The 18,722-nt window shown below is 41.3% G+C and overlaps 1 protein-coding gene across 2 annotated transcripts; it reads left to right on the forward strand.

Moving 5' to 3' along the window:
* Positions 1–12,912: 12,912 nt before the first annotated feature.
* Procr (protein C receptor) lies at positions 12,913–18,055 on the forward strand. 2 transcript variants are annotated; one of them, XM_076849062.1, is made up of 5 exons: positions 12,913–13,149; positions 15,277–15,534; positions 16,350–16,447; positions 16,577–16,634; positions 16,886–18,055. In XM_076849062.1, exons 1-5 carry the CDS (start codon positions 13,080–13,082, stop codon positions 16,999–17,001), a joined length of 600 nt encoding a protein of 199 aa, XP_076705177.1. In that variant the 5' UTR covers positions 12,913–13,079; the 3' UTR covers positions 17,002–18,055. The 2 variants fall into 2 exon arrangements, with proteins under 2 accessions (XP_076705177.1, XP_076705176.1); XM_076849061.1 differs by having other exon boundaries at positions 16,350–16,634.
* The last annotated feature ends 667 nt before the right edge of the window (positions 18,056–18,722 follow it).

Genomic DNA, 18,722 nt, shown 5'->3' on the forward strand with positions numbered 1-18,722 from the left:
ATGATACATTTGTCTTTATGAGCAATATTGAAATATTCATAATTTTTCTTTATTTTCTTTTTCTATCTTAATGAAAATATCCATTTTCACACTGTTGCAGAACAAATAAAATCATGACTTATATTTCCATAATTAATGTAACCAATTACATGGTTCTCTAATGAGGAAAAAAAATATTTATACTTCTGGAAAGCATTAGGACTCTTCTTTCCCTGCTTCACCTTTTACTCTGTGTTTATGATATTAGATTCTAGAAGGCTCCCATCTACCAATGAAGTATCAAACTTAAATATTTACTTGTGAAGAAATGCAGGGTAAGTTTCCTAACCTCTCTGAGTCTCAGTTTCCTGATTTGAGATGCAAAAATTGATAAGACAAAAAATACTTGGGGGTTAAATGAGATAATGGAGGTGAAAATTCTCAATACAGTAACTTGTATATGTTAAGTTCTTGGTAAATATTCGTTCTCTTTTTTTCTTCCTCTACTCCTCTTTTTTTTTTATTGGTTGTTCAAAACATTACAAAGCTCTTGACATATCATATTTCATACATTTGATTCAAGTGGGTTATGAACTCCCATTTTTACCCCGTATACAGATTGCAGAATCACATCGGTTACACATCCACTTTTTTACATAGTGCCATACTAGTGTCTGTTGTATTCTGCTATCTTTCCTATCCTCTACTATCCCCCTCCCCTCCCCTCCCATCTTCTCTCTCTCTACCCCATCTACTGTAATTCATTTCTCTCCCTTGATTTTTTTCCCTTTCCCCTCACATCCTCTTATATGTAATTTTGTATAACAATGAGGGTCTCCTTCCATTTCCATGCAATTTCCCTTCTCTCTCCCTTTCCCTCCCACCTCTCCTCCCTGTTTAATGTTAATCTTTTTCTCATGCTCTTCCTCCCTGCTCTGTTTTTAGTTGCTCTCATTATATCAAAGAAGACATTTGGCATTTGTTTTTTAGGGATTGGCTAGCTTCACTTAACATAATCTGCTCTAATGCCATCCATTTCCCTGCAAATTCCATGATTTTGTCATTTTTTAGTGCTGAATTATATTCCATTGTGTATAAATGCCACATTTTTTAATCCATTCATCTATTGAAGGGCATCTAAGTTGGTTCCACAGTCTAGCTTTTGTGAATTGTGCTGCTATGAACATCGATGTAGCAGTATCCCTCTTTTAAGGTCTTCAGGGAATAGTCCGAGAAGGGCAATAGCTGGGTCAAATGGTGGTTCTATTCCCAGCTTTCCCAGGAATCTCCATACTGCTTTCCAAATTGGCCGCACCAATTTGCAGTCCCACCAGCAATGTACAAGTGTACCCTTTTCCCCACATCCTCGCCAGCACTTATTGTTGTTTGACTTCATAATGGCTGCCAATCTTACTGGCCTCTACTCCTCTTTTAAGGGTGAAGGGTATGTATTAGTTTCATCTATTAAGCATCTACCCTAGTAATCCAAGGTATTATGGACTATAATTTCTACTCTCAAGAGATTGAACCTCAGTATTGGACATAAACCCAACTTTCCAGAATAGTCAAGCCATACCCCTTTTCCCTTGCAATGCTTGCAATTTGGTTAGAAAGGGAAAGAAATCTGTTGGAAAATACTTGGCAAAGTAGTCAAATCTTCCCATGGGTAACTGGTTTGGGTCACATTAGTGCACCAGTTCAATGTCCTTGGACTCTGTGTTGAGTAGAGTAAGCCTTGGACTGGTGGTCAGTAGTTCTTGGTTCTGTTATTGATTTAACCATTGATCTTGGACAAGTCATTTTCTCTTTTGCTTTTCATATCTGGAAAATGAAAAAGTGAGCCTACTTCTCAACAGATGAAAAATATTAACAGATCCAGAGTTATTGCAAAAAAAACCAAAAAAAAAACAGAAAAACAGATTTCAATGTGCATCAAATGCAACCCCCCAATCCAAAATAGCCATGAAACAGAATAAAACATAGGGCAGCATACCTTGGAATTTGACAATTAGTCAAGTGAACAGGAAGGAAGGAAAGAAGAAAGGAAGGAAGGAAGGAAGGAAGGGAGGGAGGGGAGGATGAGGAGAAGGAGGACGACAGAGAGAAGGAAATAATCAAATGTATCAGTAAAAAAATATTTATTTAGAAATTAATTGCTCCAGGCACTGTTCTTTGTACTTTACATGCAAAAAAACCAGTAATCCTCACTACAATCTCTGAAAAAGTTTTATTATTGCCATTTTATGTGTTAAAAAAATCAAAGCATGGATTTTAAAAGTTTAATGGAGAGGTTTATTAACTTAAACATTGGCTCTGGTACCCAATAAATAGTAGAGCCAAGATTTGGACTCAAATACTCTCTTCTCTACTGCATTGATGAAAATAATGGCCAAGTATTTAATCAAAGGTCAATATGGCATAAAATAAAAACTGGCCATCTGGTCAAATTCTACGTTGTCCTCTAGTTTTAGGTTGATATGATTCCACAATTCAACATTCCCTTCCTTTTTGTTAGAAAAATGGAGGGAAAAGTTCAATTTCTTATGGTTGGAATTGTACTTTTGGTCCAATAGCCTTGATTTTTAGCAGGAAGTATCTGGGAATCCCTTTTCCAGTGTCTAGAGGTCAGTTGGGTCTAGCGCTTTCCCTCAACTCCCAGAGCACAGTGTGCATACTACATATTTTTGGACTGCCAAGAAATTACAAGTTTATTCCTGGGAAAGTCTCCATCTGTTGCCTTGTAGGAATGCTTGAATTTCCCTTGTGCCCAGTATGTCCAAACATTTAGATTAATGACTCCCTGGTCTGAGCCCCAGACCATATTTTTATAATGCTCTTGTTCTAAATTGGCTACTGGGCTGAATACTTAAAAACAGTTAAGACAATGCATTTTGCTATGCGAATTTTAAACTTTTTTTTTTTTTTTTTTGTACCGGGGACTGAGCTCAGGGGCACTCAACCACTGAGCCACATTCCCAGCTCTATTTTGAATTTTATTTAGAGACAGGGTTTTGCTGAGTTGCTTAGCACCTCACTGTTGATGCTGCTAGTTTTGAACTTGCTCTACTCCTATCTCATTCTCGAGAGCTGCTGGGATTACAGGCATGTGCCACGACACCTGGCTTAAACAATGTTTTTTGTTTGTTTGTTTTTTTTGTTTAGTGGTGCTAGGGATTGAACCCAGGGCTTGAACTATATCCCCAGCCCCAATGTTTTTTAAATTTTAAAAAGGAAAAAATATTTGGAAGGTGATCTGACAAAATTGTGGGTTTTTCCATGATGTCTACTGCCTTTTTTCGAAATATCCATTGGTTTCAAAGAAAAACACACACACACACACACATACACACATATAGGATTGAACCCAGGGTGCTTAACCACTGAGTTGCATTCCCCAGTCCTTTTCATTTTTGAGATAGGGTCTCCCTCAGTTGCTTAGGGCCTCTATAGATTGCTGAAGCTGGCTTTGAACTTGCGCTCCACCTGCCTCAGCCTCCTGAGCCCCTGGGATTACAGGCATATGCCACTATGCCTGGAAATAAAGTTTTTTAATATGCAAAAAACATATCATAAATTTTTACGGCAGAGTGAATATCTAGTCCAGACTTGTGGGCTTGAGTTCAGGGAAGGCTCTCTAGGAGTAGATGACCCTGAATATTCTCCAAGGAGTTAATTGGGCCAAACAAAGAGGCAAGAATCACCTCAAGGTTCTCTGCATTCCTTAGTGTGGGATGAGAGCTCCCTCACCTGCTACCTGCTTGCCTCTTCACATGAATAAAATAATGAAGCAGCAGATGAAAAGCTTTAAGGAAAACAAAGGAGGTGAGCAGAGGCTCTCAGAGCCCTCAAAAATAACTTGTGATCACTGGCAGAGGCACAGAGTGTGGTGGCCATTGCTATGGACTAAACTAACAAAAACAATAGATGTCCAGATCTTTCCTAAGCAATTCACTTGTATTATCTCATTTTATTCTCACAACAATTCTATGAAACTGGTGCTGTTACTCTTCCCATATTAGTTATGAACTCAGAGAGGCTGGTGCACATTCCCTAAGTCTTTCAGAAGGAGGTAATATCCAAGCCAGGCTTTGAAGGACAGGCAAGGACTTGAAGAAGGCTGGAGAATAGTAAAGAACAGCAAAGAATAAGATATATGTAGGACAGGTATTACCTCATGAAGAAGTTGTTTCATCTTAGCAATGCAGGGTTAGTTTACTTCTAGAAACTTAATACATTTGCTATGTTAACATGTTAGAGATGGAAAAATCCTATGATCATCTCATTAGATAATGAAAGAGATTTGAAAAACTCAAACATTTATGACAAAAACTCATCAAACTAAGAATAAAAGAACTCTTTCTTTTTGTATTTTTTGGTGAATTTTATTATACATAACAGTGAGATTTTTTGTTATATAATCATACATACACACAATACAACAACATAGAATCTTTCTTAATCTGATGAAGGGTTTATCCATAAACACACACAATAATATCACATTTAATGGTAAAACGTTGAAAGCTTTCCTTTGTAAATCAGGAAAATGACATGAATACTCTCTTAATATTCTCTATCACAATCAAATAAAATATCTCTACATTTATATTCAACATTATATTAGAGGATATAGCAAGAAGAATAAACAAGAAAAAAGGAACAGTATAAAAATTAGGAAGAAATACACTTGTTATCTACTAGTACTAAGACTACGAGAACAGAAAATCCAATGAATCCACACTAAAACTTTTTGAGGGGACCAGGGATTGAATATGTAGGCACTCAACCACTGAGCCACATCCCCAGCCCTTTTTAAAATATTTTATTTAGAGACAGGTTCTTGCTGAATTGTTTAGGGCCTCGCTAAATTACTGAGGCTGGCTTTGAATTCATAATCCTCCCCTCTTAACCTCCCAAGCCACTGGGATTACAGGTGTGTGCCACCACTCCCAGCAACACTAAAACTTTGTTTAGACTATAAATTTATTAAGGCAGGAAGATTGCAAGTTTGAAGTCAGTCCAACAATTTAGTGCGGCCCTAAGCAACTTAGTGAGACCCTGTCTCAAAATTAAAAATAAAAAGGGCTGAGGATATTGCTCAGTGGTTAAGCACCCCTGGGTTCAATTCCTGGTACAAATAAAAAATAAAATGGAAGGGTCTCACCTTGTGATTTGACACATCTATAGCATTTCGGGTAGCGATATGCTTTGTGATGGGCCCTTGCTAGGGGTAAAGGTAAGACCAACTAAGTAGGGCTACTATGGTTGAAGCCATGAGGAACAGAAACAGGTGTTCTAACTAAGACCAAGTTGCTGTGGTTGAAGCTTTCAGGAAGTAGCAAATTATAGGATGTCTTTTAGACCTGATGGAGACAGACGTGATGTCCCTTTTCCCCTCCTTTCCTTCTCCAAGGCCATTATCCTGTCTGCCTGTGGGAGATCGATCTTTCTGCCTCATTGGGAGGATCACTTGAGCCTAGGAGTATGAGGTCAGCCTGGGAACATAGCAAAATCCCATCTCAAAAGAAATAAATGAAAATAAATATGAAGCAAAAAATCTTACAAAGCATGAACAAGTTATTTAGAGAGAAAATTATAAAACTCTGAGAGATATCAAAGTTCTTTTCTTTTGTTTAAAAGAAGAGATATACCCTATCATGCACTGGATCATTGAATATTGTGAAGATGTCAGTTCCCTCCCTAAAGTCATTTACATGCTAACCATAAAACAACCAAAATCCCATCAACCTGATAAAATGACTCTAAAATCGATGTTTAAACTACAAAAGTAGCCAAGACACACTTGGAGTACAAAGTGAGAAGACTTGATGACGTAAGATATGAAGACTGGCTGGGATCTGTGGTACACTCCTGTCATCCCAGCAACTCGGGAAGCCGAGACAGGAGGATTGAAAGTTCAAGGTCAGACTCTGTAACTTACTGAGGCTCTAAGTGATTTTGTAAGAACATATCTCAAAATAAAAAGGGCTGGGGATGTAGCTCAGTAGTAAAGCATCCCTGGGTTCAGTTCCCTGTTCCCACCTATGCCTGCCAGAAAGAGAGAGAGAGTGAGAGAGAGAGAGAGAGAGAGAGAGAGAGAGAGAGAGAGAGAGAGAACAATTTATTCTAAAACTCTACAAATTGAAGAACTGGGGCGCAGTGGTCCAGGGAGACAAACAGGCTATTGAAACAGATTAGACGCACTTACAGTGTCACAGACATTACTGCAGATCAGTAAGGAAAGGTGGACTTGAATAAGAGATGCTAGAATGATGGATTTCCATGAAAAGAAGTGAATCTTGTCCTCTGCTTCACAACGTACACCTAAAAGTGAAAGACAAAACTACAAAGCTTTTGAAGATAAATAGAAGAATACCTTTATGCTTTCATGGTAAGAAAGGATTTCTTAAACACAACTGATATTTTTTTTAGTGTTGATTTTTTGTCTGGCAACTATATAGAATTCACTTCTTTTTTTTTTTTTTTTAAGAGAGACTGAGAGAGAGACAGAGAGAGAGAGAATTTTTTTTTTAATATTTATTTTTTAGTTTTTCGGCGGGCACAACATCTTTGTTTGAATGTGGTGCTGAGAATCGAACCCGGGCCCCGCATGCATGCCAGGCAAGCGCGCTACCGCTTGGGCCACATCCCCAGCCCAGGATTTCTTAAATAAGGAAAAAAGCACAATTGTTAAGAAATAGATTGACAAATTTAACAAAATTTAAAAATTCGGAGCTTCGGGTTAAAGATGTGATTTTATTTTTAAGTGAAAAGGTAATATTTGTATTCTGTGTTCAGGAGACCAAGAGAAGCAAATTTGGCTGAAACTGGAAGACACAGAAAGATAAGGCTGGAGACAGGCAGGAGTCATGTCAAGAATACCAGGCTGGCATCGTTTGCCAGGGAAGGGAAGAACTGGAATCATTCTGACTTTATAAGGCTTCTTTCCATGTTCCCTAAGTTGAGGAGCGTTGGAGAGCTACCTACAGGGGAAAATTATTTTAAGACTTACATTTATGCCTTTGCCTTCCCTTCAGGAAATAACTTCTTCACATTTATTCTCTATTCCTCCTGGGAGAGGACCAGGTCTCTTTGCTATCTTGGAAGCCAAGCTCCAATCTTAAATCCTCCACCTACTCAGTACTTACTATGTGCTGGGCACAAATGACTCACACCTTCTTGATCCCCATTGGATGCTCAAATAATGAAGAAAGCAGGTTTTGGAGTCCTAAGTCACCTGAGTTGAGTCCCAGCTCTGCTTTTTACCAACTGGGTCTTTGAGCAGGTCAGTTTGCTTCTGTGTCTCTGTGTCCTCATCTTTAAAGTGGAAATCATGGCAGTTTCTCCAGAGTTTTCATAGGGCATTAGTGAGAATCAAACACATGCACTCTCTTTGCTTAATACGATCTAGCATCCTGTGAGCTTTCAGTAAATGTTACTATTAGTACTATACATGCTAAGGGGGAGGGATCTCTGCAGGGACCACACTGCTTTGTTAACCAAGTTAGGTCCAGTTGTCTGTCTACAGGAGCCAAGAGGGAAGGGAGGGGAGGGTCCTCTGAAACCCAGCTGGGCACACTGCCAATCCCTGGATCAATGTGCCTCCTGTGGCCCTGGCAAGACTCTTCACCCACTGGGGCTGCACCAGCACTGGCCCAGTTCAGCTTCCTGTTCCCCTTATCTTTCCCTTGCATGTGCTCTCCAAAGTGGGAAACACTACCTCTCACTTCCTTCATTTCCCTTTGCTTATTAAGACCCTTATTTTTTATGCCTTAGTAAATCCCAACTGCTGGCCTGGTGCCCACTTTGTTCTGTGATTTTTCTGCCCTTCAGTCACATAGACCAGATCCAGTGTGGACCCTGGCTCCAATCTTAGCATTTCTCTTCTCTCCCCTATCCCCAACCCTGGGTTTAGAATGAGAAACCTCTCAAGCTGCCCCAACTCATCAGCTTCCTTACCCCCAATATTCTTCACTCTCCCTGTACTCCATATCCACATCCTCATTGAGTTCAAATTTCTGCTCCATAGTTCTCAAGCTGTGTGACCTTGGCAAGTCTTTTCTGGGCTTTAATTTTCCTATCTGTAACATGGACACAATGAGCGTGGCTTGCCCTAGAGGAAGTAATTACAGGTCTAGTACATGAGTATAAATTTGGATGTTTTATAATGTATATAAACACATTAAACACTTAAATAAGTTGGAGGTATATGTTCAAAATGTATTGATGGAGAATGATAAAAAGTTTGATATACTTTATGTGGTTTAAATTCACGAACTTGGGCATCATACAAACAAAGGTTCAAATGATACTTTTTTACTATAGGGTCTTAGGTAAGTCACTTAATCTCTCTGAGCCTCAGTTTTTTATTAATAATAATAAAAAATAGTAATGATAAAACCTACCCTATAGGTCTGAAATATGGATAAAGTGAGTTTTTTGTTATTTGTATTTTTCACGGTACTAGGGATGGAACTCAAGGGTGCTGTACCATTCAGCTACATCTCCAGTCCTTTAAAAAAAAATTTTTTTTTCATTTTAATTAAAACAAAAAGAACAAAAGAAAATACTATATGGTGATTGACACAGTGATCTGGCCATAATCTCTTTTTAATTTTTGATTTCCCATTCAGGTTAATAAAAAGATCACTGCCAATTTATATCAAAACATTGAGGCATATCCCCAGCCCTATTTTGTATTTTATTTAGAGACGAGGTCTCACTGAGTTGCTTAGCACCTCACTCTTCTGAGACTGGCTTTGAAACTGCGATCCTCCTACCTCAGCCTCCCGAGATGCTGGGATTACAGGCGTATGCCACCTCATCCAGCAAAATATACTATATTCTAAAACCATAGAATTGCCAATGAAGGAATTGAATTTCAAAATAAAAATAGATTATATTCTCTCTTTTCATATATATATATGTGTATACACACATGAACATATTAAATATGACAAAAACCAGCCCTTTTTTAATTTTTAATTTTGAGACATGTTCTCTAAATTGCCCAGATCAGCCTTGAATTTGTAATCCTCCTGCTTCAGCCTCCCAAGCAGCTGGGATTATAGGCATCCTCTACAGCACCTAGCTAAAGTGAGATTATTTATGTAAAGAGCTGAACGCTGTTTCTGGTCCATAATATGTGTTATCCATAAAAAAATAGGGTTTAATTTTCAGGGCTCTGGTGTGTGAGGAAGATGCCTAGGAGATAGCTATTCCTGCTGCCACCTCTGCCCACGACAGGCTGCACCTCGGTGTGAAAGGCCTCTGTGGAGGGTGATGTGGGTCCACTTTAACCTGAGTGAACCAAGTGTTACCTGCTTAGATTAAAGACTCACAGCACTCAATTTCAAATGAGCCAATCACATACCCAAACACTCTTCAAGCCTTCCAGGGAGAAAAAAGGCAAAGCTGAAAGATGCACAAGCTCATTAGCATCACAGAAATGCAAGCAAAAACCAAAATGAAGTGCCATTTTACACCCAACCATCTGACTGTGCCAAGGGTTGGCAAGGATGTGAAGTGAGGGAACTCTTATACACAACTGAGAATGCAAATTGGCACAATTTATAAAACCATTTGGCAATATGTAGTAAAACTGAAGATGCATGCACCCTGACTCAGCAGTCCACTCCCAGGCTCGCACCTGCAAAAACCCTCCCACGTACACACAGGAATCTTGTACAAAAATGTTCAAATCAGCACTGTTTGTAAAAAGCAAAAAACTTAAATGTCTAACAACAGGAAAATGGATAAATAAATTGTAGCATATTCCTAAAATGGAATATATTTTTTAATATTTATTTTTTAGTTGTAGTTGGACACAATATGTGTATTTTATTTATTTATATTTATGGGGTGCTGAGGATCAAACACAGGGCCTCACATGTGCTAGGTGAGCATTCTACCACTGAGCCACAACCCCAACCCCTAAAATGGAATATTTTTAAGCAATGAAAATGAATAGACTGCTCAGCACGTGGATGGATCTTATTAATATGGTAAGTGAAAAAAAGCAAGTTGCATAGGAATATATACATTTTAATACCACTCAAGTAAAGTGCAAATTACCACTATAGATTGTGTGGGGACATGTGCACGTGTAGTTTATGCTTATAGAATACTAGGAAACATTAAATTTTCATTTGAAGTGACTAATTCAGGTGCTGAAGAAGGGGAAGAGAAGTGATTGGGGAAGATTCCAGAGGGAGCTTCAGTTTCTTTCTTTTTAATTTTTTTTGTAGTTATAAATGGACAGAATGCTTTTGTTTATTTTTATGTGGTGCTGAGGATCAAACCCAGTAAGCTACAGCCCCAGCCCCAATTTATTTCTTATTCTTTATTTCTGGGTAGGAGAGGATAGATGTGTTTGTAGTATAATTCTTCGAGCATGAAATAATTCTTCAAATATGCAATATTTCATAATAATTTTTAATAAAAGATGAAACAGTGCAATTGGTCATGATTTAAGGCACTCCATTTCTCCTGAGTTCCAGTTCTGGGCATGGGAACCTGATTCACAGCCAGGGTTTGCCCCAGAACTCACTATGATGTCAACTCTCTCTAGGGAGAAGTAAATAAAATAAAAAGTTAAAATCCCCCCATAAGGATTTGACCTAATCCTCTTCCTCAGAAGAAATCTATATTGTCAGTATGCTTCCAGACATTTCTCTATGTATATTCAAATAAACAAATAGACACATAAAGTTTTTTAATGTGAGGAAATATGAAATATTATATAAGTAATATAAATGTATTCCATGAATGGAAGTAAATAATAGATGGAATTATACCATCCATACTTTTCCACACTTCCTTTTTTATTATCAAGGTCTCATGGATCCTTCCACAGCAATACAATTGCTCATAATGACCTCCCAACTTCTTCCACAGCAGCAGAATATTCATCTATAGTGATGTACCATAAGTTATTGTTTGAATTTTTATTTATTTATTTATTGCAGTACTGGGATTGAATCCAGAAGCACTCTACCACTGAGCTACATTCCAGGTCCTTTTAATTTTTATTTTTTAGATAGGGTCTCACTAAATTGCTTAGGTTCTCACTAAATTGTTGAGACCAGCCTCAAACTTGCAATCCTCCTGCTTCAGCCTCCTGAGTTGCTGGGATTACAAGCCTTTACCACCATGCCCTGCTAAATTTTTATTTTTTAATTTTTTTTAGTTTTCGGCAGACACAACATCTTTATTTCTATGTGGTGCTGAGGACCAAACCCCGCGCCGCACGCATGCCAGGCGAACACACTACCGCTTGAGCCATATCCCCAGCCCAAAATTTTTATTTTTAATTAATTAATAAATATATAGGAACATTCTAGATGTAAATGTAAACATTTCAAAGAATACAGATAGAGTGATAAAAACCTTCACAAAACAGAGTGATAAAGGCTTTCACAAGATGGCTCACTCCCCTCTGCATATGCGCACACACACTTATATATTCTTTTAATCCTAGGCCCCTCCCTGGAGATAAACCATTGCTGTATCAGATATACATCCTTCCAGATTCATTGACTCCTGTTAACAGGCTGCTTGGTGGTTGTGTGTGTGGTTGGCATATAAATGGTTCTAAATTGTACCTAATGTTCTGCACTTACTCGTGGAGATCCAAGCCCATCATAACTATCTCATTCATTCATTCATTTAACTGATATTTATTATGTGATGTTTGCAATTCTAGAAACAGTATGGAACAAGATAGCCTCTATCCTCATGGATATAATCCTGGTGGACATTCAGACAATAAACGTGTAAATAAGTAATATAATTTCAGGTAGTGCTAAGTAATATGATTAAAATAAAGTGGGGATTGGTTAAAGGTTTTTCAGTATAGGGCATACTCTCCACAGTATGAATAATCATATTTTGGGGAGTGACTTTCAAACTTCTCTACTTGCTTCTTAGAGTAAGGACTACATTTCACAGTGCTATCCAAAACCCATAATAGAAACATACACACACAAAACCAAAACACTCATACTGTGCAATAGTATTTCATGATATAATGCTTACTCAGGGTGATGCATTGAAATTTTTATTCTGTTCTATTTCATTTTTTAAAAGCATGTTAATCATGACCCGCTAAATTGTTTTCATTGTACATTAATAGTTCATGACCTCGGTTTGAAAATATTGCTTTATGTAACCAACCCTGTCCTGAGATTTACATAGATTGTTCATAATGCTTTCCTATTACAAACAATGAGTTTTGTTGTTGTTGTTTGTTGGTTGGTTTTTTGGTTTGTCTTTGTTTGTTTGTTTTGTACTAAGGATGGAACTCAGGGTCACTCAACCACTGAGCCACATCCCCAGCCCTATTTTGTATTTTATTTAGAGACAGGGTCTTACTGAGTTGCTTAGCAACTCGCTGTTGCTGAGGCTGGCTTTGAACTCTCCATCCTCCTGTCTCAGCCTCCCCGGCCGCTGGGATTACAGGTGTGTGCCCACCTCGCCCAGCTCAAACAATGAGCTCTTTTACGCACAATTTGTGACTATTTCTTACAGCAAGATCCCTGATTGTGTAATTGCTACATACTTAAAATTCTGAGGAAGTGTAGGCGAATACCCTAGAAAACTAAATTCTAATCCTGGGTCTGTCACCACCATGATGTATAAACTTTGGGCAAATCCCTATCCTCCCCGGGCCTCAATTTCCCCATCCGTAACCTGCTGATCTCTACACCCTGGAGTCTGCTGTAAGTTGAAAGCAGATGCCCCACCCACCACTTGACTCAGCAAGGGCGGAACTTCTCAGCAAGCCCTTCTCCCCCTTTTCCGCTCCCTGGGAAGCAGCCCTAGGCTAAGGGAAAAGGCAGGTCTGGGCAGTAGGGCGCAATGCTGGGCGGGGACGAGGGAGGGCAAAGGGAGGCCGGCCCCCTAGTAGGAAATGAGGCAGAGTAGGAATAACACTTTAAAAGCCTAACACCCTCTTCCTCCTGACATTCCCTGGCCTCTTTCCATCCTCTGCTGAACCTCTGCCTGTTCCCAGACAGCCTCACTTCTTTCCCCCGACTGCAGCCAGCGGAACCCCCAGCCTGACCCTGCCGGGAGCCCAGGGGGGGATCAAGAACTTTAGGATGCTGACAACATTGCTGCCGCTACTACTGCTGCCTGGCTGGGTCTTTTGTAGCCAGGAAGCCTCAGAGGGTGAGTTGGGGGCATGTCTCCTGCCTGGCTTGGTTCTGGAGACTCTCAGTCTATCTGGGTACCTGGAAAAGACTAGAGGGGATCTAATCTCACAGCATCTGTGTCTGCAGCCGGCTGGATCTCTCTAGAGCAGGCAAGGTCCAGGGCACTGTTTTGTGTCCCAAAGACTTAACTGAAGTACAGTTAAGTCTCTGGGAAGGAGGAACTGGAAAAGCCTTGGGGAAATCAGAGGACTGGAAAAATAGGAACGGGACTGGTAGAGGGTGAAGGAACCAGTATCAGAGGGAGGGAGAAATGATGTGAAGCCTGCAGAGGGAGAGCTGAGGGTGATAGAGATAAGGGAAAGTCTAGGGAAGATGGGAAGAGATAAGAAGAGCAATGGAGGGAATGGGACAACACTGGGAGAACTGACAGGCTGAGACAGGTGGGGCAGAAACCAAGACTAAGGAAGATGGAGGAAGGCTGGGTGCAACTGAAAAGGTGGAATTGGGGTGGGTAGTAGAAGCTGTGATCAATAGGAGAGCTCATAGATATCAGGCTGCTCAAAGTGGCCCCATTTCAGCAGAAGAGGGGAGTTTTTGCCCTGTATTATAATTACACAGGAGCTCCTCTCTCCTCTCCCACAATCCCTATAGCTTCAGTCACCCCCTCAGAGAAGAAGCAAATAATAATCAGTATTCAATGAATGTCTGCTGCTTAATACATGTACTGATTCCTTTAGCCCCCATAGTAACCCACAAAGTGGGTGATATTCTATGCATTTTACAGAGAAGGAAACTGGAACACAGAGAAGTTAAGGACCATGTCTAAAGTTACTCACACAGAGACATTTATTCACACCTGCAGACACGGGGCACAACTTCTCAAATGCAAATGCAGACAAAACACATACACTAATTTCAAACCCACACTCATTCAAAAATTCTCTTGCATCAACTCTGTGCCAGGCCCCTTTCTGGGTGCAGGAGACTCTCAGAGATAACCAGACTCATATGGTTCTAGTTATGGCTCCATAGCCTGGAGGAGTCCACTGAAGACAGTGTGTGTTTGGAGACTTCCACTTGGAATCCTAGAAATACATGCTAGCACAAAATGGTCTAGGACCCTGAAACACATCCACGTGTCTGGGAGGATAAAAATGAGAGGGCAATCTTGAGCCAGATCTTCAAACATCAAGAGAAATTTGCCAGGCAGAATAACGGAGGCAGAGCAACTCTGACATGGTATTCACATGTCAACCAAAAGCATGAGGAACAGAAATAGTTTGATATATCTAAGTTCTGGGAAGAGGCCAGAAAATGCAGCTAGGACCAGGTCACTATCTATGGGGAGGCAACACAGCAGACTGACTTTAGTTCTGCTATACCATCTTAGCCTGCCTTCCATATACACTAGGGTTAATAACAGTAGCTACTCCATTAACTCCTTGGGGGAAGTCACAAATAAGATAATAATATGTGTAATATGTGTAAAGCACAGTATCCAGGTCCTAATAATCACTTAATGGATATTAAACTATGATTATTTTTTTATTATGAGGGGGAGGGATGTATCATTGGAGAACTGTGTGGGAGCATGCTGGGGATTGAACCCAGGGCTTTGTGCATGCAAGGCAAGCACCCTACCAACTGAGTTATATCCCCATCCCTCACTGGAGGCCTTTGAGACCGACTAGCTCTAATCCCTGGGTCAGGTGGAGGTCCAATCAGAAGGAATAAAACTAAGAAATGAGTGCAGGAGGATGAGGTAAGAAATTACTGAGTCCAGATTAGAATTGAAGAGGCCTGAACTAGGGCAGAGACATAGGACACAGGTAACAGGAGATGGAATTGGGATTTTATTGTAGGTCAGGGTTTGATGACCAACCAAAAATGGGGAGAGGGAGTAGAGAAAGGAAATCAAAGAAGGGTGTGTCTCTCAGCTGCAGGCCTCAGTTTCCTCATCTGTTAAGTGAAGATAATAATCCCTGTCTTGTTTTCCTGGCTGGGTTATTGTCAGCATCAAAAACTGGGCGCTTTATAGGGTCAAGTAGGTGGGCAGCCGGCCTTTGAGTAGGGAGTTATTATCTCCCGCTGCCAGCCGCCAGCTCCAATGCCAGTGTCCCTGACACGCTGACGCTGCCCCTAGGCCCACAGAGCCTCCACATGCTCCAGATCTCCTACTTCCGCGACCCCTATCACGTGTGGTACCGGGGCAACGCGTCGCTGGGTGGACAGCTGACACACACGCTGGAAGGCCCGGGCAACAACGTCACGATCCTCCAACTGCAGCCTTTGGAGAATCCCGAGAGCTGGGCGCGCACGGAAAGCAGCCTGCAGCTCTACCTGGGCCAGTTTCATGGCCTCGTGCGACTGGTGCATCAGGAACGGAAGCAAGGCGTGACCTGTAAGTAGGGGGACGCGCCCGGGGCAAGGCCTGAGCGCGGCTGGCGGGCGGCCTCTACGGGAAGGGGAGGCGGGGCCTGAGGGAATTGGGGTGGGGCTTCGAGGGAAGGACCGTATTCTAGGGAGGGGATCTTGCTGGTGGGCGTGGGCAAGTGGGCGTGGCCTTTGTGTGGGCGGAGCTGCTTTGGGTCCTGGGTGGCATCCTGAGCCCAGGGAGATTGTTGGGTGGGAGCTGGAGGCTGGAGAGGAGCCCGGGTTCTAGCTAAGAGAGCGCCTCATCAGACCCTCTTTTGGCTGGCGTGACCTCTTGGGGTGAACCCTGTTGGGAGGCAGTGTCCCTGACCCACCCTGGCCCCGGAAGTTTCACTGACAACTCCCCATTCCTTGCCTCCCAGTCCTCTTTTTTTTCCTTCACAGACCCCCCCACCCTTCCCTTCACACAACCCCAACCTTTCTTCCTTAACTCTCCAGCCACCCATCCTCACAAACGCTGATGACTTTGCTCACGTGTCCCCCACAAACCTCCAAATCCTTCCCCTCAAATACCCCAATTTCTTCTCTGGAAGCTTCCATTCCCATTCCTCGAAGTCTCAACTTCTTTCTCTAATAGTCCTCCTTTTCTTCATAGTCCCCGGCCGCTCCTTACACAGCCTCTAGCAGTCTAACTCCAGACCCCTCCCATCTCCTCATAGCCCGCCCCCCCCCAGCCTTTTTCTCCCTACAGCCCCCTACCATGTCCTCTTCCCCATGGTGGACAGCCCCCAGCACCTGGCTCCCTCTCCACACAGCACCTTGACCCTGAGTCCCTCTCTGCAGTTCCTCTCACTGTCACCTGCTTCCTGGGCTGTGAGCTGCCTCCCGAGGATTCAAAGGCCCGAGTCTTCTTTGAAGTGGCTGTGAATGGAAGCTCCTTTGTGAGTTTTAAGCCAGAGAAAGCCCTGTGGGTGGCAGCCCCCCGGGAACCCTCCAGAGTGGTCACCTTTACTCTGCAGCAGCTCAATGCCTACAATCGCACTCGATATGAACTGCAGGAATTCCTACAGGATACCTGTGTACAGTATGTGCGGCAACACAAACAGATCGCCACAGATAATTCCAAAGGTACCAGGGTACTGGGCTGGTCCTGTATTGGGGAGGGGGCAGGTTCCCATCAAACTGATGGTACTGAAGGATGGATACCTTGAACAAGAGGCCTTGGGGCTGGTGGTAAGGGACAGAGCAAACACAGCTTACATCACAGAGTGAACTGGTGGCCCCTTTACTTTGGGATGGAAATCCCCTGAGGTTTAACTCAACCCATGGACTCCTGGGGCAGGGTGCATTCTTAAGCTAATTCTCTGCGTATTCTGCAGGGAGTCAAAGAGGCCGCTCCTACACTTCACTGGTCCTGGGTGTCCTGGTGGGCAGTTTCATCATTGCTGGCGTGGCTGTGGGCATCTTCCTATGCACAGGTGGACGGCGATGTTAATTACTCTCCAACTGCCTCTGAGAAAGAAATAGATTGATGAGGACTGGCAAGAGAAGGTTTCAGTCACGTGAAGTCAGACAGACTCTCCAACTGGGACACAATATCCCAGAAGGTTTGGAGTGACAGTTTCTTTCTTCTCCCAGATCTGCCCACCAAGGGACATGGAGAGGCTAGGGAGATAAAGTACTTGGTTTGTTAAGAACCTAAGAAATGCTGAAGAGAAAGGGGGGGGGGGGGAAGAACCTAACAACTTTCCGCATCATTGAATTGGTCTGAAAAATGAGTGCTTATCTATCTTTGTGGAAAACAGATGATGGAGTTGGGGCAGGGAGTGTCTATGGCCCATCCTCCAAAGAGAGATAGAACTGCCTGAGGTATTCAAAACATGCAACCAAATAAAACAAGTTGTCCACAACCAAAATAAATAACATTCAATGTCTCCAGGTGTGTCCGACTCGGGAAGGGACATTGGCATGAAAGGAGTAGAAGGAAATAACCAGAAAAGTGGTGGAAGTGTAAAATCCAAGTAATATGGAAGCAATGAGTTATTAATTAATCGATTAAATAATATTAATAAATTTCTTGCTTGTGTATAAGACATAATTTTCCCCCTATTTTATAAAACTTCTGGAATAGTGTCCCATACACCCTTGCTCCCACTTCCTCATCTCCCTCTCTTCAACCCACTTTGTATTCTGGCTTCTTCTATGAACTGCAGTAAGATCACTAGTAGCCTATAATTGTCAAATTCTCATCCTCCATGATATCTGCAACATTTAACTGTATGAATTAGAGACCTCCTTTTTTACTTTAACTTAGAAGATACCATACTTCTAATTTATAAAAGCTGTTCTGACCACTCTTTTTCAATCTCTTTGATGATGTCATCTTACTCAATTCACTCTGGACAACGTTGGCTTCCTTAGAATGCCACTTTTTGACTTCTCTTGTTCACCTTAAAACTATACCCTTCCTGAGTGACCTCAAATGCCATCTATCTGTGGCTTCAAATACCATCTATCTGTGGTGTGGTTTCCATGGAAAAGCTATATTTTCTTTAGGAGCATGTGTTTTGTCATCAGACTTAAGGTTTTTGACCCAAGCATTTAACTTCTTCAAGTCTCAGTTTCTTCATTCATAAAAGGTATAATAAAATATACAGAAAGATTGTAAGAAAAATAATACCTACCTCATAGAGGCATTGTAAGTATTAAATAATGTATGTAGCATATATATTGTTGATAAATATAGCAATGGCTATAGACCTTCAAACCTCCCATTTGCCCTGATTCTTGAAAATCATCTTTACCTTAATATTTTATAGGCATTTCAGAGTCAATGTATTTAAAATTAAATTTATTAACTTTCTGCCCAAACTTGTTCTCTTCCTCTCTCTTCTGCTGTTTACTGTTAGTAGGTAATATAATCAAATCATATAAATGTAGAGACCTCAGTGTTAAACTTTATTTACTCTCTCTTCTTTATCCCCATCTACAAAACACAGAATCTGTAATCCATGCCCTCCTTTTCACCCCAGTGCTATTTTCTTTTAAATATTTATTTTTTAGTTGAATCTTTATTTTTACTTATTTATTTTTATGTGGTGCTGAGACTCGAACCCAGGGCCTCGCACATGCTAGGCAAGTGCTGTACCACCAAGCCACAACCCCAGCCCCACCCCAGTGCTTTTATTCAAGATATCATAATTCTTTCTTTGTGCC

This window comes from Callospermophilus lateralis, chromosome 3, assembly GCF_048772815.1.
Source record: "Callospermophilus lateralis isolate mCalLat2 chromosome 3, mCalLat2.hap1, whole genome shotgun sequence".
Lineage (NCBI taxonomy): Eukaryota > Metazoa > Chordata > Mammalia > Rodentia > Sciuridae > Callospermophilus > Callospermophilus lateralis.

Bases quoted from the DNA above. Each gene is read 5' to 3' on its own strand.
- Procr (XM_076849061.1), top strand. From the start codon at position 13,080: ATGCTGACAACATTGCTGCCGCTACTACTGCTGCCTGGCTGGGTCTTT. The intron at 13,150-15,276 runs GTGAGTTGGGGG...CGCTGCCCCTAG, and splicing joins TAGCCAGGAAGCCTCAGAGG to GCCCACAGAGCCTCCACATG. The intron at 15,535-16,349 runs GTAAGTAGGGGG...CCCTCTCTGCAG, and splicing joins ACGGAAGCAAGGCGTGACCT to TTCCTCTCACTGTCACCTGC.